At 47.1% G+C, this 24,130-nt stretch overlaps 1 protein-coding gene across 1 annotated transcript in view; it reads right to left on the reverse strand.

Moving 5' to 3' along the window:
- The window catches only part of GIGYF1 (GRB10 interacting GYF protein 1), a 656,843-nt gene that overhangs the window by 472,179 nt on the left and 160,534 nt on the right, over nucleotides 1-24,130 (reverse strand). The window contains exon 9 of the mRNA XM_069215543.1: nucleotides 4,939-4,982. Coding sequence (XP_069071644.1) covers nucleotides 4,939-4,982 — 44 coding nt within the window. The remainder of the gene's footprint in view (nucleotides 1-4,938; nucleotides 4,983-24,130) is intronic.

Below are 24,130 nucleotides of genomic sequence, written 5' to 3' on the forward strand. Positions count from 1 at the left end.
TGTCTTGAGAAGAAAGCGTGTGATCTCAACTTACATCTGAGTCCCCAAAGGCATCTGCTGCAATTAAAAAAAAAACATGATACATATATCTGTCATTAGGTCGGGATGCTCAGGAAGGATTTAATTCCATCTCCTTCTCTGGGGAGTCTGCCTCTCGTATGGTATCTTTTTACTTTGTAAAAGATGAATGCCATTTCCTATGTATCTACGCCCAACTGTGTGCATTGGAATTTCTCATTTTCTATCTTAGCAACCTCCTGCAGTCCTTCCATTAAGGAAGTTCCAGATTCTATCTAGGTTTTTCGACCTCCCCCTTACAGGTTTAGGAATCCTGTGTGCTGCACAGATTCTTCAAAATAATATTCGATATTTATTTCTACCTCATGTTCCTTTTTTTTTTTGTTTTTTTTTTTTCGAACAACAATGTAAGTGCCAAAGGCATTTGTGCACCTCTGGGGATCTTCCTTTGAGGCTTCCTGCCTCTTCTTTCCATTTCAAGATAGACTGTCCTCAGAAATCGAGCCGATACCTTCCGGCAACTTCTTCCCTTTGACCTTACTTTGGACCAAGTAGAATGGGAAGTAAAGGGGCTCCTGGACTGAAGATGTTCTCAACATCAAGAGTTTCTGCTTGTGCAACAGAATATCATCGCTTGAAGCTTGACTTCAATATCCAGATCTGAAGCCCCAGAACATTTTTACTTTGTGGCACTAAAGGATATCAGTCTGTTCCCCCCCTCCCCCCTCCCCCTTCCCCCCTCCTAACCCCACCCCCAACCCCCCAGCTGAACGTTTGGACTCTACAGTGATATCGCCGAGTTCAGTTTGGCAGGGTCCCTCTGACCTTCCATCTTGATACCCTCCTCAGAGAAGCCAAAGCCTCCATGACAGAGCTTTTTAACTCTTCAGTTCCAAATCAGACTTATGTAAAATATCCACAACTGCCCACAGGCAAATAAGACTGTCCCCTTGAGTACTTCAGTTTTCAGCCAAAAAAGAAAACCTGCTTGGCAACCTTCACACAGATGTAAAATACCTATTGGGTATTTGTCATTCAATTTGAATGTCCAAGGACAATTAGGGCAGACCTTAAAGATTGCTGTCATAGTACAAAATGGTGTTTAGGAATCTCAGGGATTTCACTTTTATAAATTCTCAGTCTCTGACTACATCAGAGGCTCCTTAAGAATATTCCTGAAAACCTTGACCCAGCTCCAACCATCACCTCCGATGCACTCTGGATCATAACGGTTCATCAAGGTCCCTCAAATTATTCAAAATAAATAAATAAAATCGAGAGCTTACTTGATGCCCGTTCCAAGCCCAATAATGGAAAAAAAGAATCTAAGATTAAGATCACATAAGGGGGCATTCTGGGATGATGATTGTAAAGAAATGGCTCCCTGTTGCAGTTACCCCCCACTTTTTGCCTGATACTGATGCTGACTTGACTGAGAAGTGTGCTGGGACCCTGCTAACCAGGCCCCAGCACCTGTGTTCTTTCACCTAAAATGTACCATTGTTTCCACAGTTGGCACAACCTGGCACCTAGGTAAGTCCCTTGTAACTGGTACCCCTGGTACCAAGGGCCCTGATGCCAGGGAAGGTCTCTAAGGGCTGCAGCATGTCTTATGCCACCCTAGGGACCCCTCACTCAGCACAGACACACTGCTTGCCAGCTTGTGTGTGCTGGTGGGGAGAAAATGACTAAGTCGACATGGCACTCCCCTCAGGGTGCCATGCCAACCTCACACTGCCAATGGCATAGGTAAGTCGCCCCTCTAACAGGCCTTACAGCCCTAAGGCAGGGTGCACTATACCACAGGTGAGGGCATAGGTGCATGAGCACTATGCCCCTACAGTGTCTAAGCAAAACCTTAGACATTGTAAGTGCAGGGTAGCCATAAGAGTATATGGTCTGGGAGTCTGTCAAAAACGAACTCCACAGCTCCATAATGGCTACACTGAATACTGGGAAGTTTGGTATCAAACTTCTCAGAATAATAAACCCACACTGATGCCAATGTTGGATTTATTAAAAAATGCACACAGAGGGCCTCTTAGAGATGCCCCCTGTATTTTACCCAATTGTTCAGTGCAGGACTGACTGGTCTGTGCCAGCCTGCTGCTGAGAGACGAGTTTCTGACCTCATGCGGTGAGAGCCTTTGTGCTCTCTGAGGACAGAAACAAAGCCTGCTCTGGGTGGAGGTGCTTCACACCTCCCCCCTGCAGGAACTGTAACACCTAGCAGTGAGCTTCAAAGGCTCAAGCTTCGTGTTACAATGCCCCAGGGCACTCCAGCTAGTGGAGATGCCCGCCCCCTGGACCCAGCCTCCACTTTTGGTGGCAAGTCCAGGAGAGATAATGAGAAAAACAAGGAGGAGTCACTGACCAGTCAGGACAGCCCCTAAGGTGTCCTGAGCTGAGGTGACTGACTTTTAGAAATCCTCCATCTTGCAGATGGAGGATTCCCCCAATAGGGATAGGATTGTGACCCCCTCCCCTTGGGAGGAGGCACAAAGAGGGTGTACCCACCCTCAGGGCTAGTAGCCATTGGCTACTAACCCTCCAGACCTAAACACGCCCTTAAATTCAGTATTTAAGGGCTTCCCTGAACTTAAGAATTCAGATTCCTGAAACTACAAGAAGAGGACTGCTGAGCTGAAAAACCCCTGCAGAGGAAGAACAGAAGACACCAACTGCTTTGGCCCCAGACTCACCGGCCTGTCTCCTGCCTTCCAAAGAAACCTGCTCCAGCGACGCTTTCCAAGGGACCAGCGACCTCTGAATCCTCTGAGGACTGCCCTGCTTCAAGAAAGACAAGAAACTCCAGAGGACAGCGGTACTGCTCCAAAAGAACTGCAACTTTGTTTCAAGGAGCAGATTTAAAGACCCCTGCAACTCCCCGCAAGAAGCGTGAGACTTGCAACACTGCACCCGGCGACCCCGACTCGACTGGTGGAGAACCAACACCTCAGGGAGGACCCTCCGGCGACTCCAAGACTGTGAGTAACCAAAGTTGTCCCCCCTGAGCCCCCACAGCGACGCCTGCAGAGGGAATCCCGAGGCTCCCCCTGACCGCCTGAACTCCATTTCCCGACGGCTGGAAAAGACCCTGCACCCGCAGCCCCCAGCACCTGAAGGAACGGAACTCCGGTGCAGGAGTGACCCCAGGAGGCCCTCTCCCTTGCCCAGGTGGTGGCTACCCCGAGGAGCCCCTCCCTTGCCTGCATCGCTGAAGAGACCCCTTGGTCTCCCATAGGAAACTATTGGAAACCCGACGCGTGTTCCCACACTGCACCCGGCTGCCCCCGCGCTGCTGAGGATGTACTTTTTGTGCTGACTCATGTCCACCCCGGTGCCCTACAAAACCCCCCTGGTCTGCCCTCCGAAGACGCGGGTACTTACCTGCTGGCAGACTGGAACCGGGGCACCCCCTTCTCTCCATTGAAGCCTATGTGTTTTGGGCACCTCTTTGACCTTTGCACCTGACCGGCCCTGAGCTGCTGGTGTGATAACTTTGGGGTTGCTCTGAACCCCCAACGGTGGGCTACCTTGGACCCAAAATTGAAACCTGTAAGTGACTTACTTACCTGTGAAAACTAACAATACTTTACCTCCCCCAGGAACTGTGAAAATTGCACTGTGTCCACTTTTAAAACAGCTTATTGTGTTTTATGTAAAAAGTATATAAGCTTCTGTGATTATTCAAAGTTCCTAAAGTACTTACCTGCAATACCTTTCAAATGAGATATTACATGTAGAATTTGAACCTGTGGTTCTTAAAATAAACTAAGAAAATATATTTTTCTATAACAAAACCTATTGGCTGGATTTGTCTCTGAGTGTGTGTTCCTCATTTATTGCCTGTGTGTATGTACAACAAATGCTTAACACTACTCCTTTGATAAGCCTACTGCTCGACCACACTACCACAAAATAGAGCATTAGTATTATCTCTTTTTGCCACTATCTTACCTCTAAGGGGAACCCTTGGACTCTGTGCATACTATTCCTTACTTTGAAATAGCACATACAGAGCCAACTTCCTACAATGCTCAATGAGCCATGCAGGCTCCACTTAAGTAGACTAGTACCATGAGTAGGAAAATAAGTTTTGTAAACCAGCACTTGAGGACCTATCAACTTGATTGTGAAAATATGTGCAGCATGTGAAACTAGAAGAGACTTAACTCCGCAAAACAAAGAATGTTTGTTATAGTCAGCGAGGAGCATGGTAAAATAACCTGCCAAAATAAAATAAAACATGAAGACAGCAGAGATAGATTTCTTTGTAAACAGTGTAGGTGGCAAAGGGGTGGAGACTAAAAATAATTGTGTTCAGTTAACAGCTACTGTACTACTCTACCAGACCCCTTCCAGTGTGTTATGAATTGCTTGAAGAGAGGCCGACAGTGTGTCGAGCTGAGGGTTGGAGAGGAAATATCAAGCCTGTGTATGTGCCCCAGTTAAAATAAACAAGAGCAAACCTATCACACAAAGAGGAGATAATGTTCACTCAATGGCAAAACTAGGCTTATGTCTTAAATGTGCTAACAAACGAGGATATACCAGTATGATAAATACAAAGCACAACTTGAACTTACAGGCTGTCATTTGAACTATGACAGACATTGTTTCTCCATGACTCTAAATACAGGGCACTGCCAAAATTAACAGCTTTCAATGCGACATTCGAATTTAATAGGCCTTATCATACCTCCAGTGCAATAAAGGTCCATTCTAATGGGACTACATAACAAATTAGAACTGTTATCAATAAAAACTTGCCTATTGCCTTTTACCCCCCACCCCACCCCACCCCACCTCCTTCCAAGCAACTGAAAGTGAGACTATAATTGAAGAGCTTATTAAACTGAACCACACATTTCTGTTATGCCAGTTTTATCAATGGTATAATTATACATCAAAGCATACCTCCATCGGCACGCCGGGCTGGTTTTTCGAACCTTCGCTCTCCCCTAATGTCAATTAGGAACAAAATAAAAAGAAAGAAATTAGAAAAAACCGAAATCAGGAACACGACAGGCTAACAACTTTAATTCTAAATTTAAAATGAGCAAACACCATTAACAAGGATTATTAAAAATCTAAGAAAAATATGCAAGTGTCGCTGCCAGTCCTGCAAATCAAACATCTCCTAAAATTAAGATCGCACATCTGCCAAGTCTACATGGCAAATAACTCAAGGCTCTGTGTAAAGAAATGGCTCCCTGTTGCAGTTACCCCCCACTTTTTGCCTGATACTGATGCTGACTTGACTGAGAAGTGTGCTGGGACCCTGCTAACCAGGCCCCAGCACCAGTGTTCTTTCACCTAAAATGTACAGTTGTTTCCACAATTGGCACAACCCTGGCACCCAGGTAAGTCCCTTGTAACTGGCACCCCTGGTACCAAGGGCCCTGATGCCAGGGAAGGTCTCTAAGGGCTGCAGCATATCTTATGCCACCCTGGGGACCCCTCACTCAGCACAGACACACTGCTTGCCAGCTTGTGTGTGCTGATGAGAACAAAACGAGTAAGTCGACATGGCACTCCCCTCAGGGTGCCATGCCAACCTCACACTGCCTATGCAGTATAGATCAGTCACCCCTCCAGTAGGCCTTACAGCCCTAAGGCAGGGTGCACTATACCATAGGTGAGGGCATATGTGTATGAGCACTATGCCCCTACAGTGTCTAAGCAAAACCTTAGACATTGTAAGTACAGGGTAGCCATAAGAGTATATGGGCTGGGAGTCTGTCAAAAACGAACTCCACAGCTCCATAATGGCTACACTGAATACTGGGAAGTTTAGTATCAAACTTCTCAGAATAATAAACCCACACTGATGCCAGTGTTGGATTTATTAAAAAATGCACACAGAGGGCATCTTAGAGATACCCCCTGTATTTTACCCAATTGTTCAGTGCAGGACTGACTGGTCTGTGCCAGCCTGCTGCTGAGAGACGAGTGTCTGACCTCATGCGGTGAGAGCCTTTGTGCTCTCTGAGGACAGAAACAAAGCCTGCTCTGGGTGGAGGTGCTTCACACCTCCCCCCTGCAGGAACTGTAACACCTAGCAGTGAGCTTCAAAGGCTCAAGCTTCGTGTTACAATGCCCCAGGGCACTCCAGCTAGTGGAGATGCCCGCCTCCTGGACCCAGCCCCCACTTTTGGCGGCAAGTCCAGGAGAGATAATGAGAAAAACAAGGAGGAGTCACTGGCCAGTCAGGACAGCCCCTAAGGTGTCCTGAGCTGAGGTGACTCTGACTTTTAGAAATCCTCCATCTTGTAGAAGGAGGATTCCCCTAATAGGGATAGGAATGTGACCCCCTCCCCTTGGGAGGAGGCACAAAGAGGGTGTACCCACCCTCAGGGCTAGTAGCCATTGGCTACTAACCCCCCCAGACCTAAACACGCCCTTAAATTTAGTATTTAAGGGCTCTCCCTGAACCTAGAAATCAGATTCCTGCAACAAGAAGAAGGACTGCCTAGCTGAAAACCCCTGCAGAGGAAGACCAGAAGACAACAACTGCCTTGGCTCCAGAAACTCACCGGCCTGTCTCCTGCCTTCCAAAGAACTCTGCTCCAGCGACGCCTTCCAAAGGGACCAGCGACCTCTGAATCCTCTGAGGACTGCCCTGCTTCGACGACGACAAGAAACTCCCGAGGACAGCGGACCTGCTCCAAAATGACTGCAACTTTATCCAAAGGAGCAGCTTTAAAGACCCCTGCAATCTCCCCGCAAGAAGCGTGAGACTTGCAACACTGCACCCGGCGACCCCGACTCGGCTGGTGGAGAACCAACACCTCAGGGAGGACCCCCGGACTACTCTACGACTGTGAGTACCAAAACCTGTCCCCCCTGAGCCCCCACAGCGCCGCCTGCAGAGGGAATCCCGAGGCTTCCCCTGACCGCGACTCTCTGAAACCTAAGTCCCGACGCCTGGAAAAGACCCTGCACCCGCAGCCCCCAGGACCTGAAGGACCGAACTTTCACTGCAGAAGTGACCCCCAGGAGTCCCTCTCCCTTGCCCAAGTGGAGGTTTCCCCGAGGAAGCCCCCCCTTGCCTGCCTGCAGCGCTGAAGAGATCCCTTGATCTCTCATTGACTTCCATTGCAAACCCGACGCTTGTTCTAACACTGCACCCGGCCGCCCCCGCGCCGCTGAGGGTGAAATTTCTGTGTGGGCTTGTGTCCCCCCCGGTGCCCTACAAAACCCCCCTGGTCTGCCCTCCGAAGACGCGGGTACTTACCTGCTGGCAGACTGGAACCGGGGCACCCCCTTCTCTCCATTGAAGCCTATGCGTTTTGGGCACCACTTTGAACTCTGCACCTGACTGGCCCTGAGCTGCTGGTGTGGTAACTTTGGGGTTGCTCTGAACCCCCAACGGTGGGCTACCTTGGACCAAGAACTGAACCCTGTAAGTGTCGTACTTACCTGGTAAAACTAACAAAAACTTACCTCCCCCAGGAACTGTGAAAATTGCACTAAGTGTCCACTTTTAAAATAGCTATTTGTGAATAACTTGAAAAGTATACATGCAATTGAAATGAATCAAAGTTCCTAATGTACTTACCTGCAATACCTTTCAAACAAGATATTACATGTTAAATTTGAACCTGCGGTTCTTAAAATAAACTAAGAAAAGATATTTTTCTATACAAAACCTATTGGCTGGATTTGTCTCTGAGTGTGTGTACCTCATTTATTGTCTATGTGTATGTACAACAAATGCTTAACACTACTCCTTGGATAAGCCTACTGCTCGACCACACTACCACAAAATAGAGCATTAGTATTATCTCTTTTTACCACTATTTTACCTCTAAGGGGAACCCTTGGACTCTGTGCATGCTATTCCTTACTTTGAAATCGCACATACAGAGCCAACTTCCTACACTCTGTTCCTGGTGCTGTTTGAGTTCACATGTTACAATTAGGTGCAGCAGTAGTAACCAATTACAAGATGCATATGCAGTACCACTCGACCTAAAGCTAGCTAGCACAATAAATGCATCTTATTTCTGTGCAATAAGTACAATAATAAAACGATTATGTTACTTACTCTTTAAGCATCTGTTCGTGGCATGTAGTGCTATAGGCTCACATGCTCTGCATACTCCTGCCATCTAGCGTTGGGTCTGGAGTTCTGCAAGTTTTTCCTTCAAAGAAGTTTTTCAGTCATGAGGTCGAGTGATGACTCCTCTCGATATTGCGCATGGGCATTCACTTCATTGTTAGATAGTTTTCCCATAGGCGGATTTAAAAGGAGTGAAAGGTAAGTGTGAGGAAAGATTTCCATACAAAGAACAAATGTACAAGGTGTAACTGAAGGGGCCACAGGCGTCTAGGGAGGAGGGAGGATGCATGTGAATATACAGCACTCCATGCCACGAACAGATGCTTACTTGGTAACAATCAGTTTGATGGCATGTGTGGCTATAAATACAAAAGCTCTAGACTATAAAGCAGTCCCTCCTTAAAAGTGGTGGCGAGCCTGTGGGAGTTGTGGCAGTCTGATAAATGGTAATAGCACTGCCTGATCTACAATGTCTTGTTGGTATGCGAAAACATCAACACAGTAGAGCCTGGTCTAGGTGTGTGATGTAGATCACGTAACTGCCTTACAAATGTCAGCTATGGGAATGTTTCCAGGAAAGGCCATAGTAGCTTCCTTTTTACGAGTGGAGAGTGCTCCGTGAGGAACAGGTAAAGGTCTCCTGGCCTTAATGTAGCAAGTTTAATATATCTGGCTATACCCGATTTGGATAAAAGGTTGCCTTTATTAGGTGGAGAAAAGGCTACTAAGAGTTTTTTGTTTTTCAAAAGGTTTTAGTTCTATCTATGCAGAATATGAGCTCTGTTAACATCTAAGGTATGAGAGCTCTTTCTGCAAGAGAACCTGTTTGCGGGGGAAAAAACTGGGATCTCAATGGATTGAGGTGAAACTGAAACTACCTTGGGTAGGAATTTAGTATTAGCACGAAGAACAACTCTGTCTGTATTTGGGAAAAATTTTCTTCTAAGATTAAAGCCAGGAGCTCACTAACACGCCTGAGTGAGGTACTGGCAACTTTGAATGCCACCTTCCATGACAAACAGAATTGGGGATGAGCGAGGAAGCTCACATGGGGGACCCTTGAGTCTAATAAGGACAATGTTATGGTTGGGAAGGGTGGGGGGGTTGGGGTGCTGGAGGAACCTGAGGTGTAACAACTTTTGAGTCCTATTCGATTTTGAAGATAGGCAGTGTAGGAAAATGGCTCCCTGTTGCAGTTACAACAGGAGTCACCTACCAGTCAGGATAGCCCCTAAGGTGCCCTGCGCGGAGGTGACCCCTGCCTTTAGAAATCCTCCATCTTGGTTTTGGAGGATTCCGCCAATAGGATTAGGGATGTGCCCCCCTCCCTTCAGTGAGGAGGCACAAACAGGGTGTAGCCATCCTCCAGGACAGTAGCCATTGTCTACTGCCCCCCCCAGGACCTAAACACACCCCTAAATTAGGTATTTAGGGGCTCCCCGGATCCCAGGAAATCAGATTCCTGCAACCTCAACAAGAAGGACTGCTGACCTGAAGGCCCCACAGAGACAACAGATGACAAATGACTTGGCCTCAGCCCTACCGGCCTGTCTCCAGACTCAAAGAACCTGCACAGCGACGCATCCAGTGGGAACAGCGACCTCTGAGGACTCAGACGAATGCCCTGCATCCAAAGGACCAAGAACCACCCGAGAACAGGGGCACTGTTCAGAAACAGCAACAAACTGGCAACTTTTAAACAACTTTAAAGAGACTCTCACTTCCCGTCCGAATCGTGAGTCTTCTCACTCTGCACCTGACGCCCCAGGCTCAAGGTCAGGACAACCAACACAGCAGAGAGGACTCCTTGGCGACTCCAACGACGTGGACACCCTAAGGCGACCCCCCTGCACCTCCACAGCGACGCCTGCAGAGAGGATCCAGAGGTTCCCCCTGACCGCGACTGCCTGGTAACAAAGGAACCGAACACCTGGACCAAGCACTGCACCCGCAGCCCCCAGGACCAAGAGGAACCAGCTACCAGTGCAACCAAGGCAACGAAAAGCTGTTTAGTTTTCCTAAATTCATAATACATTAGAGTTCTTTTAAGGTCAAGAGTGTGAAGGGCTCTTTCTTTCTGCAGTTGAATCTGGCTGTGGGAAGAAGACTGGCAATTCCACAGTTTGGTTTATTTGAAAATGTGATAAAACTTTTGGCAAAAATTTTAGATTAATTCTAAGTACAACTTTATGTTTGTGTACTTGGAAAAAAGGTTCCTCAAGAGTAAATGCCTGTATTTCATTAACTTCTTAATGAAGTAATTGCTACTAGGAAAGCAACTTTTCAGGTTAAAAACTGAATCTCACAGGAATGCAAGGGTTCAAAAGGGTGGCCCATTAGTATTGTGAGTACAATATACAGATTCCAAGCAGGAACAGGTGGTGTTTTAGGTGAAATAATACGTTTTAGTCCTTCCATGAAGGCTTTGATAAATGGGACTCTAAAGAGAGGTAAGTTGTATAGTATGCAAATATGCTGATATTGCAGTAAGATGAATTTTAATAGATGAGAAAGCTAAATTTGACTTTTGTAAATGAAGTAAGTTGCATACAGTATCTTGTGTTGATGCTGAAAGTGGGTCCGTATTTTTAGATGGACATTGTCTAGTCGTAGGCTTGCATGTGTGTTTGAGAACTTGCATGCGTTCTAATGTCGGTGTCTTGGATGGAAACTGCAGCCTGCGCCTGTGCTACCTCAAGGGTGCCGACACTGGGTAAGTGACATTTTCCGTTCGGTGGCATGTGCAGCTGCAGATACACATGCTATGCATAGACTACAAAGCAGTTTTTCCTCCCATAAAAGCGGTGGTTAGCCTGTAGGAGTTGAAGTTGTTTGAAATAATGTTCTTAGTACAGCTTGGCCTACTGTGGCTTGCTGCGCTGCTAACACATCTACACAGTAATGTTTGGTAAATATATGTGGTTTTGACCAAGTAGCTGCTTTACAGATTTTAGCAATTGGTATATTTCCTAAGAAAGCCATTGTAGCCCCTTTTTTCTTTGTGGAATGTGCTTTAGGTGCAACTAAGAGCTACCTTTTAGCTTTTAGGTAACATGTTTGGATACATTTTACTATCCACCTTGCTAAACCTTGTTCTGAAATGGGGTTACCAGTAGGTGGTTTTTGGAAAGCCACAAATAACTGTTTAGTTTTTCTAAATGATTTTGTTCTATGTAATACATTACGGCTCTTTTAATATCTAATGTATGCAGGGCTCTTTCTGCCACAGAATCTGGCTGTGGGAAGAAGACTGGTAGTTCCACTGTTTGATTGATATGAAAAGGTGACAACTTTTGGAAGAAATTTATGGTTAGTTCGTAGTATGACTTTATGCCTGTGTACTTGTATCAACGGTTCTTCAATTGTGAAAGCTTGAATTTCAGTAACTCTTTGCAATGAAGTGACTGCGACTAGGAAGGCAACTTTCCATGTTAGGTATTGAATCTGGCATGAGTGCATAGGTTCAAATGGTGGTCTCATAAGTCGTGTGAGCACTATGTTTAGATTCCACGAAGGCGCTGGAGGCGTTCTAGGTGGGATGATGCGTTTTAATCCTTCCATGAAGGCTTTAATAACAGGAACTCGAAATAAAGAGCTGCGCTGTATATTTTGCAAGTACGCGGAGATTGCAGTGAGATGTATTTTTATGGAGGAGAAAGCTAAATTTGCTTTTTGCAAATGAAGCAAATAACATACAATGTCTTGTATTGATGCTGACACAGGGGTAATTTGTTTAGATTGACAGTAATGCACAAATCTTTTCCATTTGTTGGCATAACACTGCCTGGTAGTGGGTTTTCTTGCTTGTTTAATTACCTCCATACATTCAGTTGGTAGTTGTAGATACCCAAATTCTATGACCTCAGGAGCCAAATCGCTAGATTGAGTATGTTGGGATTTGGATGCCAGATCTGATGTTTGTTTAGTGTTAACAGATCTGGTCTGTTTGGGAGTTTGATATGTGGTACTACTGACAGGTCTAATAGTGTTGTGTACCAGGGTAGATGTGCCCACGTTGGCGCTATGAGTATCAGTTTGAGCGTGTTTTGAAGCAGTTTGTTAACTAGAAATGGAACGTGCTGGAGAGGGGGGAAAGCTTAAGAAAATATCCCTGACCAATTTATCCATAGAGCATTCCCCTTGGATAGGGGATGTGGGTACCTGGATGCTAAGTTATAGCATTTTGCATTTTCGCTGGTGGCGAACAGATCTGTCTGGTGTTCCCCATTGTTGAAAGTATAGTTAAAGCACTTGAGGGTGAATCTCCCATTCGTGTGTTTGTTGCTGATCTTTGACGAGAACATCTGCCAATTGGTTGCGTATCCCTGGAATGTATTGTGCTACCAGGTGAATTTTGTTGCTGATTGCCCATTGCCAAATTTTTTGAGTTAGGAGGGAGAGTTGGGATGATTGGGTCCCTCCTTTTTTGTTTAGGTAATACATGGTTGTCATGTTGTCTGTTTTGATAAGGATATTCTTGTGAGTGAGAAGAGGCTGAAAAGCTTTGAGTGCTAGGAATACAGCTAGCAACTTCAAGTGATTTATGTGTAACTGTTTGTGTTAGGCGTCCCATTGTCCTTGAATGTTGTGATTGTTGAGGTGAGCTTCCCAGCCAATCATTGAAGCACCTGTTGCAAGTACGGTCAGAGGCACGGGGTCTTGAAATGGCCACCCTTTGTTTACGTTTGCAGAATTCCACCACTGAAGGGACATGTATGTTTGGAGGTCTATCAACACTAGATCTTGAAGTTGACCCTGTGCCTGTGACCATTGCTGTGCAAGGCACTGTTGTAAAGGCAGCATGTTTAGTCTTGCATGTGGGACAATGGCAATACAGGATGCCATCATGCCCAATAGTTTGACGAATTTGACAGTGTACTGTTGGGCTGGCTGTATTTGTGGCAATATATTGAGAAATGCTTGTATTTTGTGGACTTGGGCTTGCGAACGCTGTTTCTGTATTTAGTGTTGCTCCTAAATACTGTTGAATTTGTGCAGGTTGTAGGTGGGATTTTTGGTAGTTTATGGAGAACCCTAGGGTGTGTAGGGTTTGTATTACATAATGCGTATGGTTTTGACACTGTGTATGACTGTTGGATTTTATTAGCCAATCGTCCAGATATGGAAAGACATGAATGTGTTGCCTTCTTAGGTAGGCTGCAACTACCGCCAGGCATTTTGTGAATACTCTGGGAACTGTCATTATTATTCCGAAGGGTAACACTTTGAACTGATAATATTTTTCTTGAATGACAAACCTGAGATATTTTCTGTGCGCTGGATGGATGGGTATTTGAATATACGCATCTTTGAGGTCTAATGTTGCCATAAAATCATGTTGTTGAAGTAGTGGGACATCCTGTAGTGTTACCATGTGAAACTGTTCTGACAGGATGAAAATATTGAGGGTTCTGAGATCTAATATTGGCCTTAAGGTTCCATCCTTTCTGGGAATGAGGAAACGCAGTGAGTAAACTCCTGTTCCTATTTGATTTTGTGGCACTGCCTCTATTGCTTGTTTGAGTAATAGAGATTTTACTTCCTTTTGCAAGAGGGAGATATGTTGTGTGGAGAGGTTGTGTGGTTTTGGTGGAATATCTGGTGGAGTTTGTGTCAATTCTATGCAATAGCCATTGCGGATAATTGATAATACCCAGCTGTCTGTGGTAATGGGTAGCCAATTGTTGTGGAACCTTTGCAGTTTCCCCCCCCCACAAGTGAGGTGTGAACTGGGAAGGAATGGCTCAAGTCACTGCTTTGTTTGTTGTGAGACTTGTTTTGCTGCCTGATATTTTCCCCTGCCTCTGGGGTACTGGCTCTAAGTACTTTTGAAACCACCTCGTTGATATTGAGGTTGGTAGGACGACTGTTTGTGAGGTGGATGCCTCAGTTGTTTGGGCTCTAAATCCACCTCTGTATTGGGGTTTACAAAAGGATCCCCCGTATTGCGTGGTATACAAGGCACCCATGCCTTTTGCTCTGTCAGTCTTTTTCCATTTTTTTTTTTTTACAATCGCCGCCCTAGCTATGACCGGAGTGTAGCCTGTACTATCCTCTGGTGGTGAAGGCTTAGAGCGATAGCAATCTGGGTTATTGTCTGGAATGGGGTCTGTATCATAAAGATCCCATGGATCCACACTGCCCTGCTGCAAATCGAATGTGTACTGGTGACTGCATAGGTGTAGGACTAGCAGGGAGAAAAATAAGTAATTGAGGAGAGTAAGGAGGAGAAAATTGAGGAGGTGGAGATTTCTCTTAGGTTCTTGCCACTTTAGCTGGAGGCTGAGCAGTGTCCAATTCTTCCTGAAAGGCTAATTTCCTCTTTGGCTTTGGAGGAGGTGCTGTTACAATTCTGCCAGTCTCTTTATGGATGTGAATCCTGGCTTGCCTTTCATCCATTGCTTCCATTTATTAGTGTTCCTCAGTAACCTTATGGCTTTCTTTGAGTGCTTGTGAAAGTCCATGTTCCTCTGTGTAAATTAGTGAAGCTGTTTTTTTTTCGGTATCAAAAAAGTCGGGACGAGGATGGTCTCGGCTCCGAAAATGATTTTTGAGATTTCAACTTGAAGGATCGATATTTGGTGGCCTCGGAGACAAAGCCTCGGCTCTAGTCCGATAGCTTGGCCTTTTTCGGTGCTGAAGTTGTGGGTTGGTCAGCGAAGGTCTGTTTTCGGGTTGAGCCATGGCCTTCTGGCAGTGGAGTCCCCAAGGCCTTATATTTGGGCTTGGCTGGGACATGTGCAGGTGTACTCACACTCACGTGCTGTCCTGCCTTGACCTGTCTGTCCTCTTCCGACTCCTGCTCGGAGTCAGATCATCAAACGGAGACAGCCGTCTGCATGATCTCCTCCTCTTTGACGTCGAGACGTTCAGTGCTCTTGGATGCCATCTCGAGTCTCCGTGCTCTTCTGTCTCGAAGCGTTTTCTTGGAGCGGAAGGATCTGCAGGCCTCGCAATTTTCTTCTCGATGGTCTGGGAAAGGCAGAGATTACAGACGAGATGTTGGTCCGTGTAGGGAAATTTAGCGTGGCACAGAGGACAAAAGCAGAATGGGGTCCGGTCCAGGAGGTTTCCACGCGGTTGCCCGAGTTGGGCGCGGACGCCCCGAAGGGCGAATAAAGATGTTCGACTCGACGGTACCGAAGTGTCAATAGAAGATAGAACGAGATCGAAACAATACCAACTAGAATTAGAGTATTGAAACTTTTCCGACTCGAAGTATCGGAGCGAAAGGAAACACGTCCGAACCAGATGGCGGAAAGAAAACAATCTAACATGGAGTCGATGCCCATGCACAATGGAGCCGAAGAGGAGTCACTCTATCCCGTGACTTGAAAATACTTCTTCCAAGAAAAACAACTTGTAACACTCCGTGCCCAACACTAGATGGCAGATGACGTATGCATAGCATGTGTATCTGCAGCTACACATGCCACCGAACATATATACATACACAAAAAAAGTTGTCCCTGGACAAAAAGCGCATTCCCAACTTTCATGTGTGTGAGTGCTGTGTGACTACAGTGGTATTGCATGAGCTTCGTATGTCTCTTAGATAAGCCCTGGCTGCTCATCCACAGCTACCAACAGAGAGCCTGGCTTCTAGACCCTGCCTTCACTTCACTAAGAGGGGATAGCTGGACTTAGTATATGGTGTAGTTAACACCACACAACAGCCAGCTTCCTACACCTTCTCTGGAGCATGTATTGTTTCCTGACCTCAGAGCACTGGCTCTCGCATAAAGGGGGGTCAGACAGGCTGGTTGACACTGGTCAGTCAGCACACTAAAAGACTAGTTGATTTCAAGGGGAACCTCTAAGGTGCCCTCTGGGTGCATGTCATAATAAATACACTAGTGGCAGCAGTATGGATTTATTAAGACAATGTGTTTGATACCAAACACCATAGGTTTTAGTAAAGCCATCAAGGAGCTGGGGTACTCATAATGACCAGTGGCCTGTACATATGCTTGAAAAAGGCTTCCCTGTTCACTAGTACCACCTAGTAACTGAACTAGACAGCACAGGGGCATATCTTCTCTTGCAGCTATGTCTTCACATGTAATATAAGGCACCCTGCCTTAGGGGTATAAGGCCTGCTGTGGAAGTGACTTACATATATTCGAGGCAGTGACTTTGGCATGGTATAGGAAGCTGGCTCTCTATGCAGTGTGCCAAGGTTGGGCCACACTATTAAGATAGTGCAAATGACATGACCCTTGTTAGATAGGGAGGCTGAGAAAAAGGGGTCCCAAAACACTCTACCCCCCACCCCCCATATGCTGTGTTCAGTACATCATCTTTAACCACGCACACTCCCCATTCCTTCTTCGTTGTGCTCATCTTAAATGCTTCACTTTTGTTGGTGCATTGTGCTAAATGACCCTCCTTTGCATGCCAAGTTCTCGTCAAGGGAGCTTTCACTAAGATGACATTTTTGATGACCATAATACTGTCACGCTTCTTCTCCTCCTGTTACAGCATGTGATGGCCTCTCCTCCCTCCATGCTCTAACAAGAGGAAGTTTGACTTAGTGTGATGGCCGACAAAAACACAATGACTACAGTTCCTCTCAGTCAGGGTGGATTTTTTTTTTTCTAGGTCTGGGTGATCCCAGATTGCATTCTTCTCTCAGTGCTTAGAGATGCTTAAATTTTATTGACTACTTGGCTAACATTTCCACTAAGTATCCATTTCTCAAAAAGCCACACCCAATAATAAACAATCCCATTTTGATGACCCTATAAAACACTGGTCTTTATCCCTGCAAGCTTACTGGCCACAGACCGATTTCAGTCGTTCCCTGTTGCAAATAAAGACTCGCCATGTTTATATCAGACATGGCTTTTGAAATCCTCAAAGACTTTGTAGGAAGTTGGCTCTGTATATACTATTTCAAAGTAAGAAATAGTGTGCACAGAGTCCAAGGGTTCCCCTTAGAGGTAAGATAGTGGCAAAATTAGATAATACAAATGCTCCATTATGTGGTAGTGTGGTCGAGCAGTAGGCTTATCAGAGGGTAGGGTTAAGCATTTGTTGTACATATACAGGCAATAAATGAGGAACAAAGACTCAAAGACTTACTCCAGGCAAATAGGTTTTTATACTGAAAGATATATTTTCTTAGTTTATTTTAAGAACCAAAGGCTCAAGATTTGCAGTAAATACTTTAAATACAAGGTACTTCACTTAAGATACTTTAGGAACTTTGAATAAAAGCAATATCATATACAGTCTTTGTAAAAAAAATATATATTTTTTAAAATATCGCAATAAGATATTTTCAAAGTGGACACAGTGCAAAAATCAACAGTTCCAGGAGGAGGTAAGTAAAACACTTACAAGTCTCAGTTCTGGGGCATAGGCAGCCCACCGTTGGGGGTTCAAGGCAACCCCAAAGTTACCACAGCAGCATCTCAGAGCCGGTCAGGTGCAGAGGTCAAAGAGGTGCCCAAAACACATAGGTGACTATGGAGAAGAAGGGTGCTCCGGTTCCAGTCTGCCAGCAGGTAAGTACCTGCGTCTTCAGGGGGCAGACCAGGGGGGTTTTGTAGAGCACTGGGGGAGCAACAAGTAGGCACATAAAACACACCATCAGCGGCACAGGGGCAGCCGGGTGCAGTGTGCAAAGCAGACATCAGGTTTTGTATTGGTTTCGATTGAGGGATCCGGCGGTCACTCTAGCGGTGCAGGCAGTCACTAGGTGTGGGGGGCTTCTCGGACCAGCCACCACCTGGGATAGGCAGAGGGTCACCTGGGGGTCACTCCTGCGCTAAGGTTCGGTTTCTGCCGGTCCTGGGGGCTGCGGATGCAGTGCTGGTTCCAGGCGTCTGGTCCCTTGTTACGGGCAGTCGCGGTCAGGGGGAGCCTCTGGACTTTCTCTGCAGGCGTCGCTGTGGAGGCTCAGGGGGGGGGGGGGGGGGGGTCGTCTCTAGTTACTCACTGGCTCACAGTCGCCGGGGAATCCTCCCTGATGTGTTTGTTATCTGGATCTCGAGCCGGGGGCATCGGGTGCAGAGTGTGAAGTCTCACGCTTCCGTCAGGAAACGTGCAGTCTTTGGAAGTTGCTTCTTTGTTGCAAAGAAGTAGCTGGTTTTGAGCAGGGCCACTGCCCGAGGGAGTTTCTTGGTCCTTTAGTCCAGGGCACTCCTCTGAGGCTTCAGAGGACACTGGTCCCTGTCGGATGCATCGCTGGTTGCAGGTTTTCGAAGTTGGTGACAGGCCGTTAGGGCTGGGGCCAAAGCAGTTGTCGTCGTCCATCTTCTCTGCAGGCTTGTAAGTCAGCAGTCCTCGTTTCTTCAGGTTGCAGGAATCTAGTTTCCTAGGTTCTGGGGTGCCCTTAAATACTGAATTTAGGGATGTGTTTAGGCCTGGGAGGGCACTAGCCAATGGCTACTGTCCTTGAGGGTGGCTACACCCTCTTTGTGCCTCCTCCCTGAGGGGAGGGGGCACATCCTTAATCCTATTGGGGGAATCCTCCAAAACCCAAGATGGAGCATTTCTAAAGGCAGGGGTCACCTCAGTTCAGGACACCTTAGGGGCTGTCCTGACTGATGGGTGGACTCCTTGTTTTTCTAATTATCTCCTCCAGCCTTGCCGCCAAAAGTGGAGGCAGTGGCCGGAGGGGTGGGCATCTACACTAGCTGGGATGCCCTGGGGCGCTGTAACAAAAGGGCTGAGCCTTTGAGGCTCACCACCAGGTATTGCAGTTCATGCAGGGGAGGTGAAAAGCACCTCCACCTAGTAGAGGCTTTGTTCCTGGCCACAGAGTGACAAAGGCACTCTCCCCATGTGGCCAGCAACATGTCTGGTCTGTGGCAGGCTAGCAGAAACTGGTCAGCCTACACTAGAAGTCGGATTGGTATTCAGGGGGCATCTCTAAGATGCCCTCAGGGTGCATGTTACAATAAATAAATTGCACACTGGCATCAGTGTGCATTTATTGTGCTGAGAAGTTTGGTACCAAACTTCCCAGTTTTCAGTGTAGCCATTATGGAACTGTCGAGTTCATGTTTGACTAACTCCCAGACCATATGCTCTTATTGCTACCCTGCACTTATGTCTAAGGTTTTTCTAAGACACTGTAGGGGCATAGTGCTCATGCACATATCCCTTCACCTGTGGAATAGTGCACCCTGGCTTAGGGTTGTAAGGCCTGCTAGAGGGGTGACTTACCTATGCCACAGGCAGTGTGAGGTTGGCATGGCACTCTGAGGGGAGTGCCATGTCGACTTAGTCTTTTTCTCCCCACCAGCATACACAAGCTGTGAGGCAGAGTGCATGTGCTCAGTGAGGGGTCCCCCAGGGTGGCGTTAGACATGCTGCAGCCCTTAGAGACCTTCCCTGGCATGAGGGCCCTTCGTACCAGGGGTACCAGTTACAAGGGACTTATCTGAGTGCCAAGGTTGTGCCAATTGTGGAGACAAAGGTACAGTTTAGGGAAAGAGCACTGGTGCTAGGGACTGGTTAACAGGGTCCCAGCACACTTTCAATCAAAACTTAGTGTCGGCGAAGGCAAAAAGTCAGGGGGTAACCATGCCAAGGAGGGATTCCCTTACAGACTTCCATTGCTGAACAAGTGGCTTCCTCTTACCATGGTTTTACTTTATGCAATTTCACATATCTTGTAGTAGCAGATCAATATATATTTTGTAATAATAATATAACTAAACTACTGAATAGAACAGTTTAATAAGAATACAACCCTGTAAGGAAATGCCTCCTTGGCATGGTTACCCCCTGACTTTTTGCCTTTGCTGATGCTAAGTTTTGATTTGAAAGTGTGCGGAGGCCTGCTAACCAGGCCCCAGCACCAGTGTTCTTTCCCTAAAACTGTACTTTTGTTTCCACAATTGGCACACCCTGGCATCCAGGTAAGTCCCTTGTAACTGGTACCCCTGGTACCAAGGGCCCTGATGCCAGGGAAGGTCTCTAAGGGCTGCAGCATGTATTATGCCACCCTGGGGACCCCTCACTCAGCACAGACACACTGCTTGCCAGCTTGTGTGTGCTGGTGGGGAGAAAATGACTAAGTCGACATGGCACTCCCCTCAGGGTGCCATGCCAACCTCACAATGCCTATGGCATAGATAAGTCACCCCTCTAGCAGGCCTTACAGCCCTAAGGCAGGGTGCACTATACCACAGGTGAGGGCATAGGTGCATGAACACTATGCCCATACAGTGTGTAGGAAGTTGGCTCTGTATGTGCTATTTCAAAGTAAGGAATAGCATGCACAGAGTCCAAGGGTTCCCCTTAGAGGTAAAATAGTGGTAAAAAGAGATAATACTAATGCTCTATTTTGTGGTAGTGTGGTCGAGCAGTAGGCTTATCCAAGGAGTAGTGTTAAGCATTTGTTGTACATACACATAGACAATAAATGAGGTACACACACTCAGAGACAAATCCAGCCAATAGGTTTTGTTATAGAAAAATATATTTTCTTAGTTTATTTTAAGAACCACAGGTTCAAATTTTACATGTAATAGCTCTTTTGAAAGGTATTGCAGGTAAGTACTATAGGAACTTTGAATCATTACTTTAGCATGTATACTTTTTACATAAAACACAATAAGCTGTTTTTAAAAGTGGACACAGTGCAATTTTCACAGTTCCTGGGGGAGGTAAGTTATTGTTAGTTTCAACAGGTAAGTAAGGCACTTACAGGTTTCAGTTTTTGGTCCAAGGTAGCCCACCGTTGGGGGTTCAGAGCAACCCCAAAGTTATCACACCAGCAGCTCAGGGCCGGTCAGGTGCAAAGGTCAAAGAGGTGCCCAAAACACATAGGCTATAATGGAGAGAAGGGGGTGCCCCGGTTCCAGTCTGCCAGCAGGTAAGTACCCGCGTCTTCGGAGGGCAGACCAGGGGGGTTTTGTAGGGCACCGGGGGGGACACAAAGTAGCACAGAAAGTACACCTTCAGCAGCGCGGGGGCGGCCGGGTGCAGTGTTAGAACAAGCGTCGGGTTCGCAATGTAAGTCAATGAGAGATCACGGGATCTCTTCAGCGCTGCAGGCAGGCAAGGGGGGGCTTCCTCGGGGAAACCTCCACTTGGACAAGGGAGAGGGACTCCTGGGGGTCACTTCTGCAGTGAAAGTCCGGTCCTTCAGGTCCTAGGGGCTGCGGGTGCAGGGTCTTTTCCAGGCGTCGGGACTTAGGTTTCAGAGAGTCGCGGTCAGGGGAAGCCTCGGGATTCCCTCTGCAGGCGGCCCTGTGGGGGCTCAGGGGGGACAGGTTTTGGTACTCACAGTCGTAGAGTAGTCCGGGGGTCCTCCCTGAGGTGTTGGTTCTCCACCAGCCGAGTCGGGGTCGCCGGGTGCAGTGTTGCAAGTCTCACGCTTCTTGCGGGGAGTTGCAGGGTTCTTTAAAGCTGCTTCTTGAAACAAAGTTGCAGTCTTTTTGGAGCAGGTCCGCTGTCCTCGGGAGTTTCTTGTCGTCGTCGAAGCAGGGCAGTCCTCAGAGGATTCAGAGGTCGCTGGTCCCTTTGGAAGGCGTCGCTGGAGCAGAGTTCTTTGGAAGGCAGGAGACAGGCCGGTGAGTTTCTGGAGCCAAGGCAGTTGTTGTCTTCTGGTCTTCCTCTGCAGGGGTTTTCAGCTGGGCAGTCCTTCTTGTTGTTGCAGGAATCTAATTTTCTAGGGTTCAGGGTAGCCCTTAAATACTAAATTTAAGGGCGTGTTTAGGTCTGGGGGGTTAGTAGCCAATGGCTACTAGCCCTGAGGGTGGGTACACCCTCTTTGTGCCTCCTCCCAAGGGGAGGGGGTCACATTCCTATCCCTATTGGGGGAATCCTCCTTCTACAAGATGGAGGATTTCTAAAAGTCAGAGTCACCTCAGCTCAGGACACCTTAGGGGCTGTCCTGACTGGCCAGTGACTCCTCCTTGTTTTTCTCATTATCTCTCCTGGACTTGCCGCCAAAAGTGGGGGCTGGGTCCAGGGGGCGGGCATCTCCACTAGCTGGAGTGCCCTGGGGCATTGTAACACGAAGCTTGAGCCTTTGAAGCTCACTGCTAGGTGTTACAGTTCCTGCAGGGGGGAGGTGTGACGCACCTCCACCCAGAGCAGGCTTTGTTTCTGTCCTCAGAGAGCACAAAGGCTCTCACCGCATGAGGTCAGACACTCGTCTCTCAGCAGCAGGCTGGCACAGACCAGTCAGTCCTGCACTGAACAATTGGGTAAAATACAGGGGGTATCTCTAAGATGCCCTCTGTGTGCATTTTTTAATAAATCCAACACTGGCATCAGTGTGGGTTTATTATTCTGAGAAGTTTGATACTAAACTTCCCAATATTCAGTGTAGCCATTATGGAGCTGTGGAGTTCGTTTTTGACAGACTCCCAGCCCATATACTCTTTTGGCTACCCTGCACTTACAATGTCTAAGGTTTTGCTTAGACACTGTAGGGGCATAGTGCTCATGCACATATGCCCTCACCTGTGGTATAGTGCACCCTGCCTTAGGGCTGTAAGGCCTACTAGAGGGGTGACTTACCTATGCCATAGGCAGTGGGAGGTTGGCATGGCACCCTGAGGGGAGTGCCATGTCGACTTAGTCATTTTCTCCCCCATCAGCACACACAAGCTGGCAAGCAGTGTGTCTGTGCTGAGTGAGGGGTCCCTAGGGTGGCATAAGACATGCTGCAGCCCTTAGAGACCTTCCCTGGCATCAGGGCCCTTGGTACCAGGGGTACCAGTTACAAGGGACTTACCTAGGTGCCAGGGTCGTACCAATTGTGGAAACAATGGTACATTTTAGGTGAAAGAACACTGGTGCTGGGGCCTGGTTAGCAGGGTCCCAACACACTTCTCAGTCAAGTCAGCATCAGTATCAGGCAAAAAGTGGGGGGTAACTGCAACAGGGAGCCATTTCTTTACAATAACTCCAGTGAAGAGGACATCCAGTTAGCCAGGATGGACAAAAGATTGGCTTTGGAAAGACAGATCCTAGCCATAGAAAGGGAAAGACAAGAGATGGGCCTAGGACCCATCAATGGTGGCAGCAACATAACTAGGGTCAGAGATTCTCCTGACATGTTGAAAATCCCCAAAGGGATTGTAACTAAATATGAAGATGGTGATGACATCACCAAATGGTTCACAGCTTTTGAGAGGGCTTGTGTAACCAGAAAAGTGAACAAATCTCACTGGGGTGCTCTCCTTTGGGAAATGTTCACAGGAAAGTGTAGGGATAGACTCCTCACACTCTCTGGAAAAGATGCAGAATCTTATGACCTCATGAAGGGTACCCTAATTGAGGGCTTTGGATTCTCCACTGAGGAGTATAGGATTAGATTCAGGGGGGCTCAAAAATCCTCGAGCCAGACCTGGGTTGACTTTGTAGACTACTCAGTAAAAACACTAGATGGTTGGATTCAAGGAAATGGTGTAAATGATTATGATGGGCTGTACAATTTATTTGTGAAAGAACACCTGTTAAGTAATTGTTTCAATGATAAACTGCATCAGCATCTGGTAGACCTAGGACCAATTTCTCCCCAAGAATTGGGAAAGAAGGCGGACCATTGGGTCAAGACTAAGGTGTCCAAAACTTCCACAGGGGGTGACCAAAAGAAAGGGGTCACAAAACCTCCCCAGGGGAAAGGTGGTGAGACAGCCAAAAATAAAAATAGTAAAGAGTCTTCTACAGGCCCCCAAAAACCTGCACAGGAGGGTGGGCCCAGAGCCTCTTCACAAACCAATCCTGGGTACAAGGGTAAAAACTTTGATCCCAAAAAGGCCTGGTGTCGTAGCTGTAATCAGCCTGGACACCAAACTGGAGACAAGGCCTGTCCCAAGAAAGGTTCCACTCCAAACTCCAATCCAGGTAACACTGGAATGGCTAGTCTCCAAGTGGGATCAACAGTGTGCCCAGAGCAAATCAGGGTCCACACTGAAGCTACTCTAGTCTCTGAGGGTGGGGTGGATTTAGCCACACTAGCTGCCTGGCCGCCTAACATGCAAAAATACAGGCAGCAGCTCTTTATTAATGGGACAAGTGTAGAGGGCCTGAGGGATACAGGTGCCAGTGTCACCATGGTGACAGAGAAAC

Source organism: Pleurodeles waltl, chromosome 12, assembly GCF_031143425.1.
Source record: "Pleurodeles waltl isolate 20211129_DDA chromosome 12, aPleWal1.hap1.20221129, whole genome shotgun sequence".
NCBI classification, from domain to species: Eukaryota; Metazoa; Chordata; class Amphibia; order Caudata; family Salamandridae; genus Pleurodeles; species Pleurodeles waltl.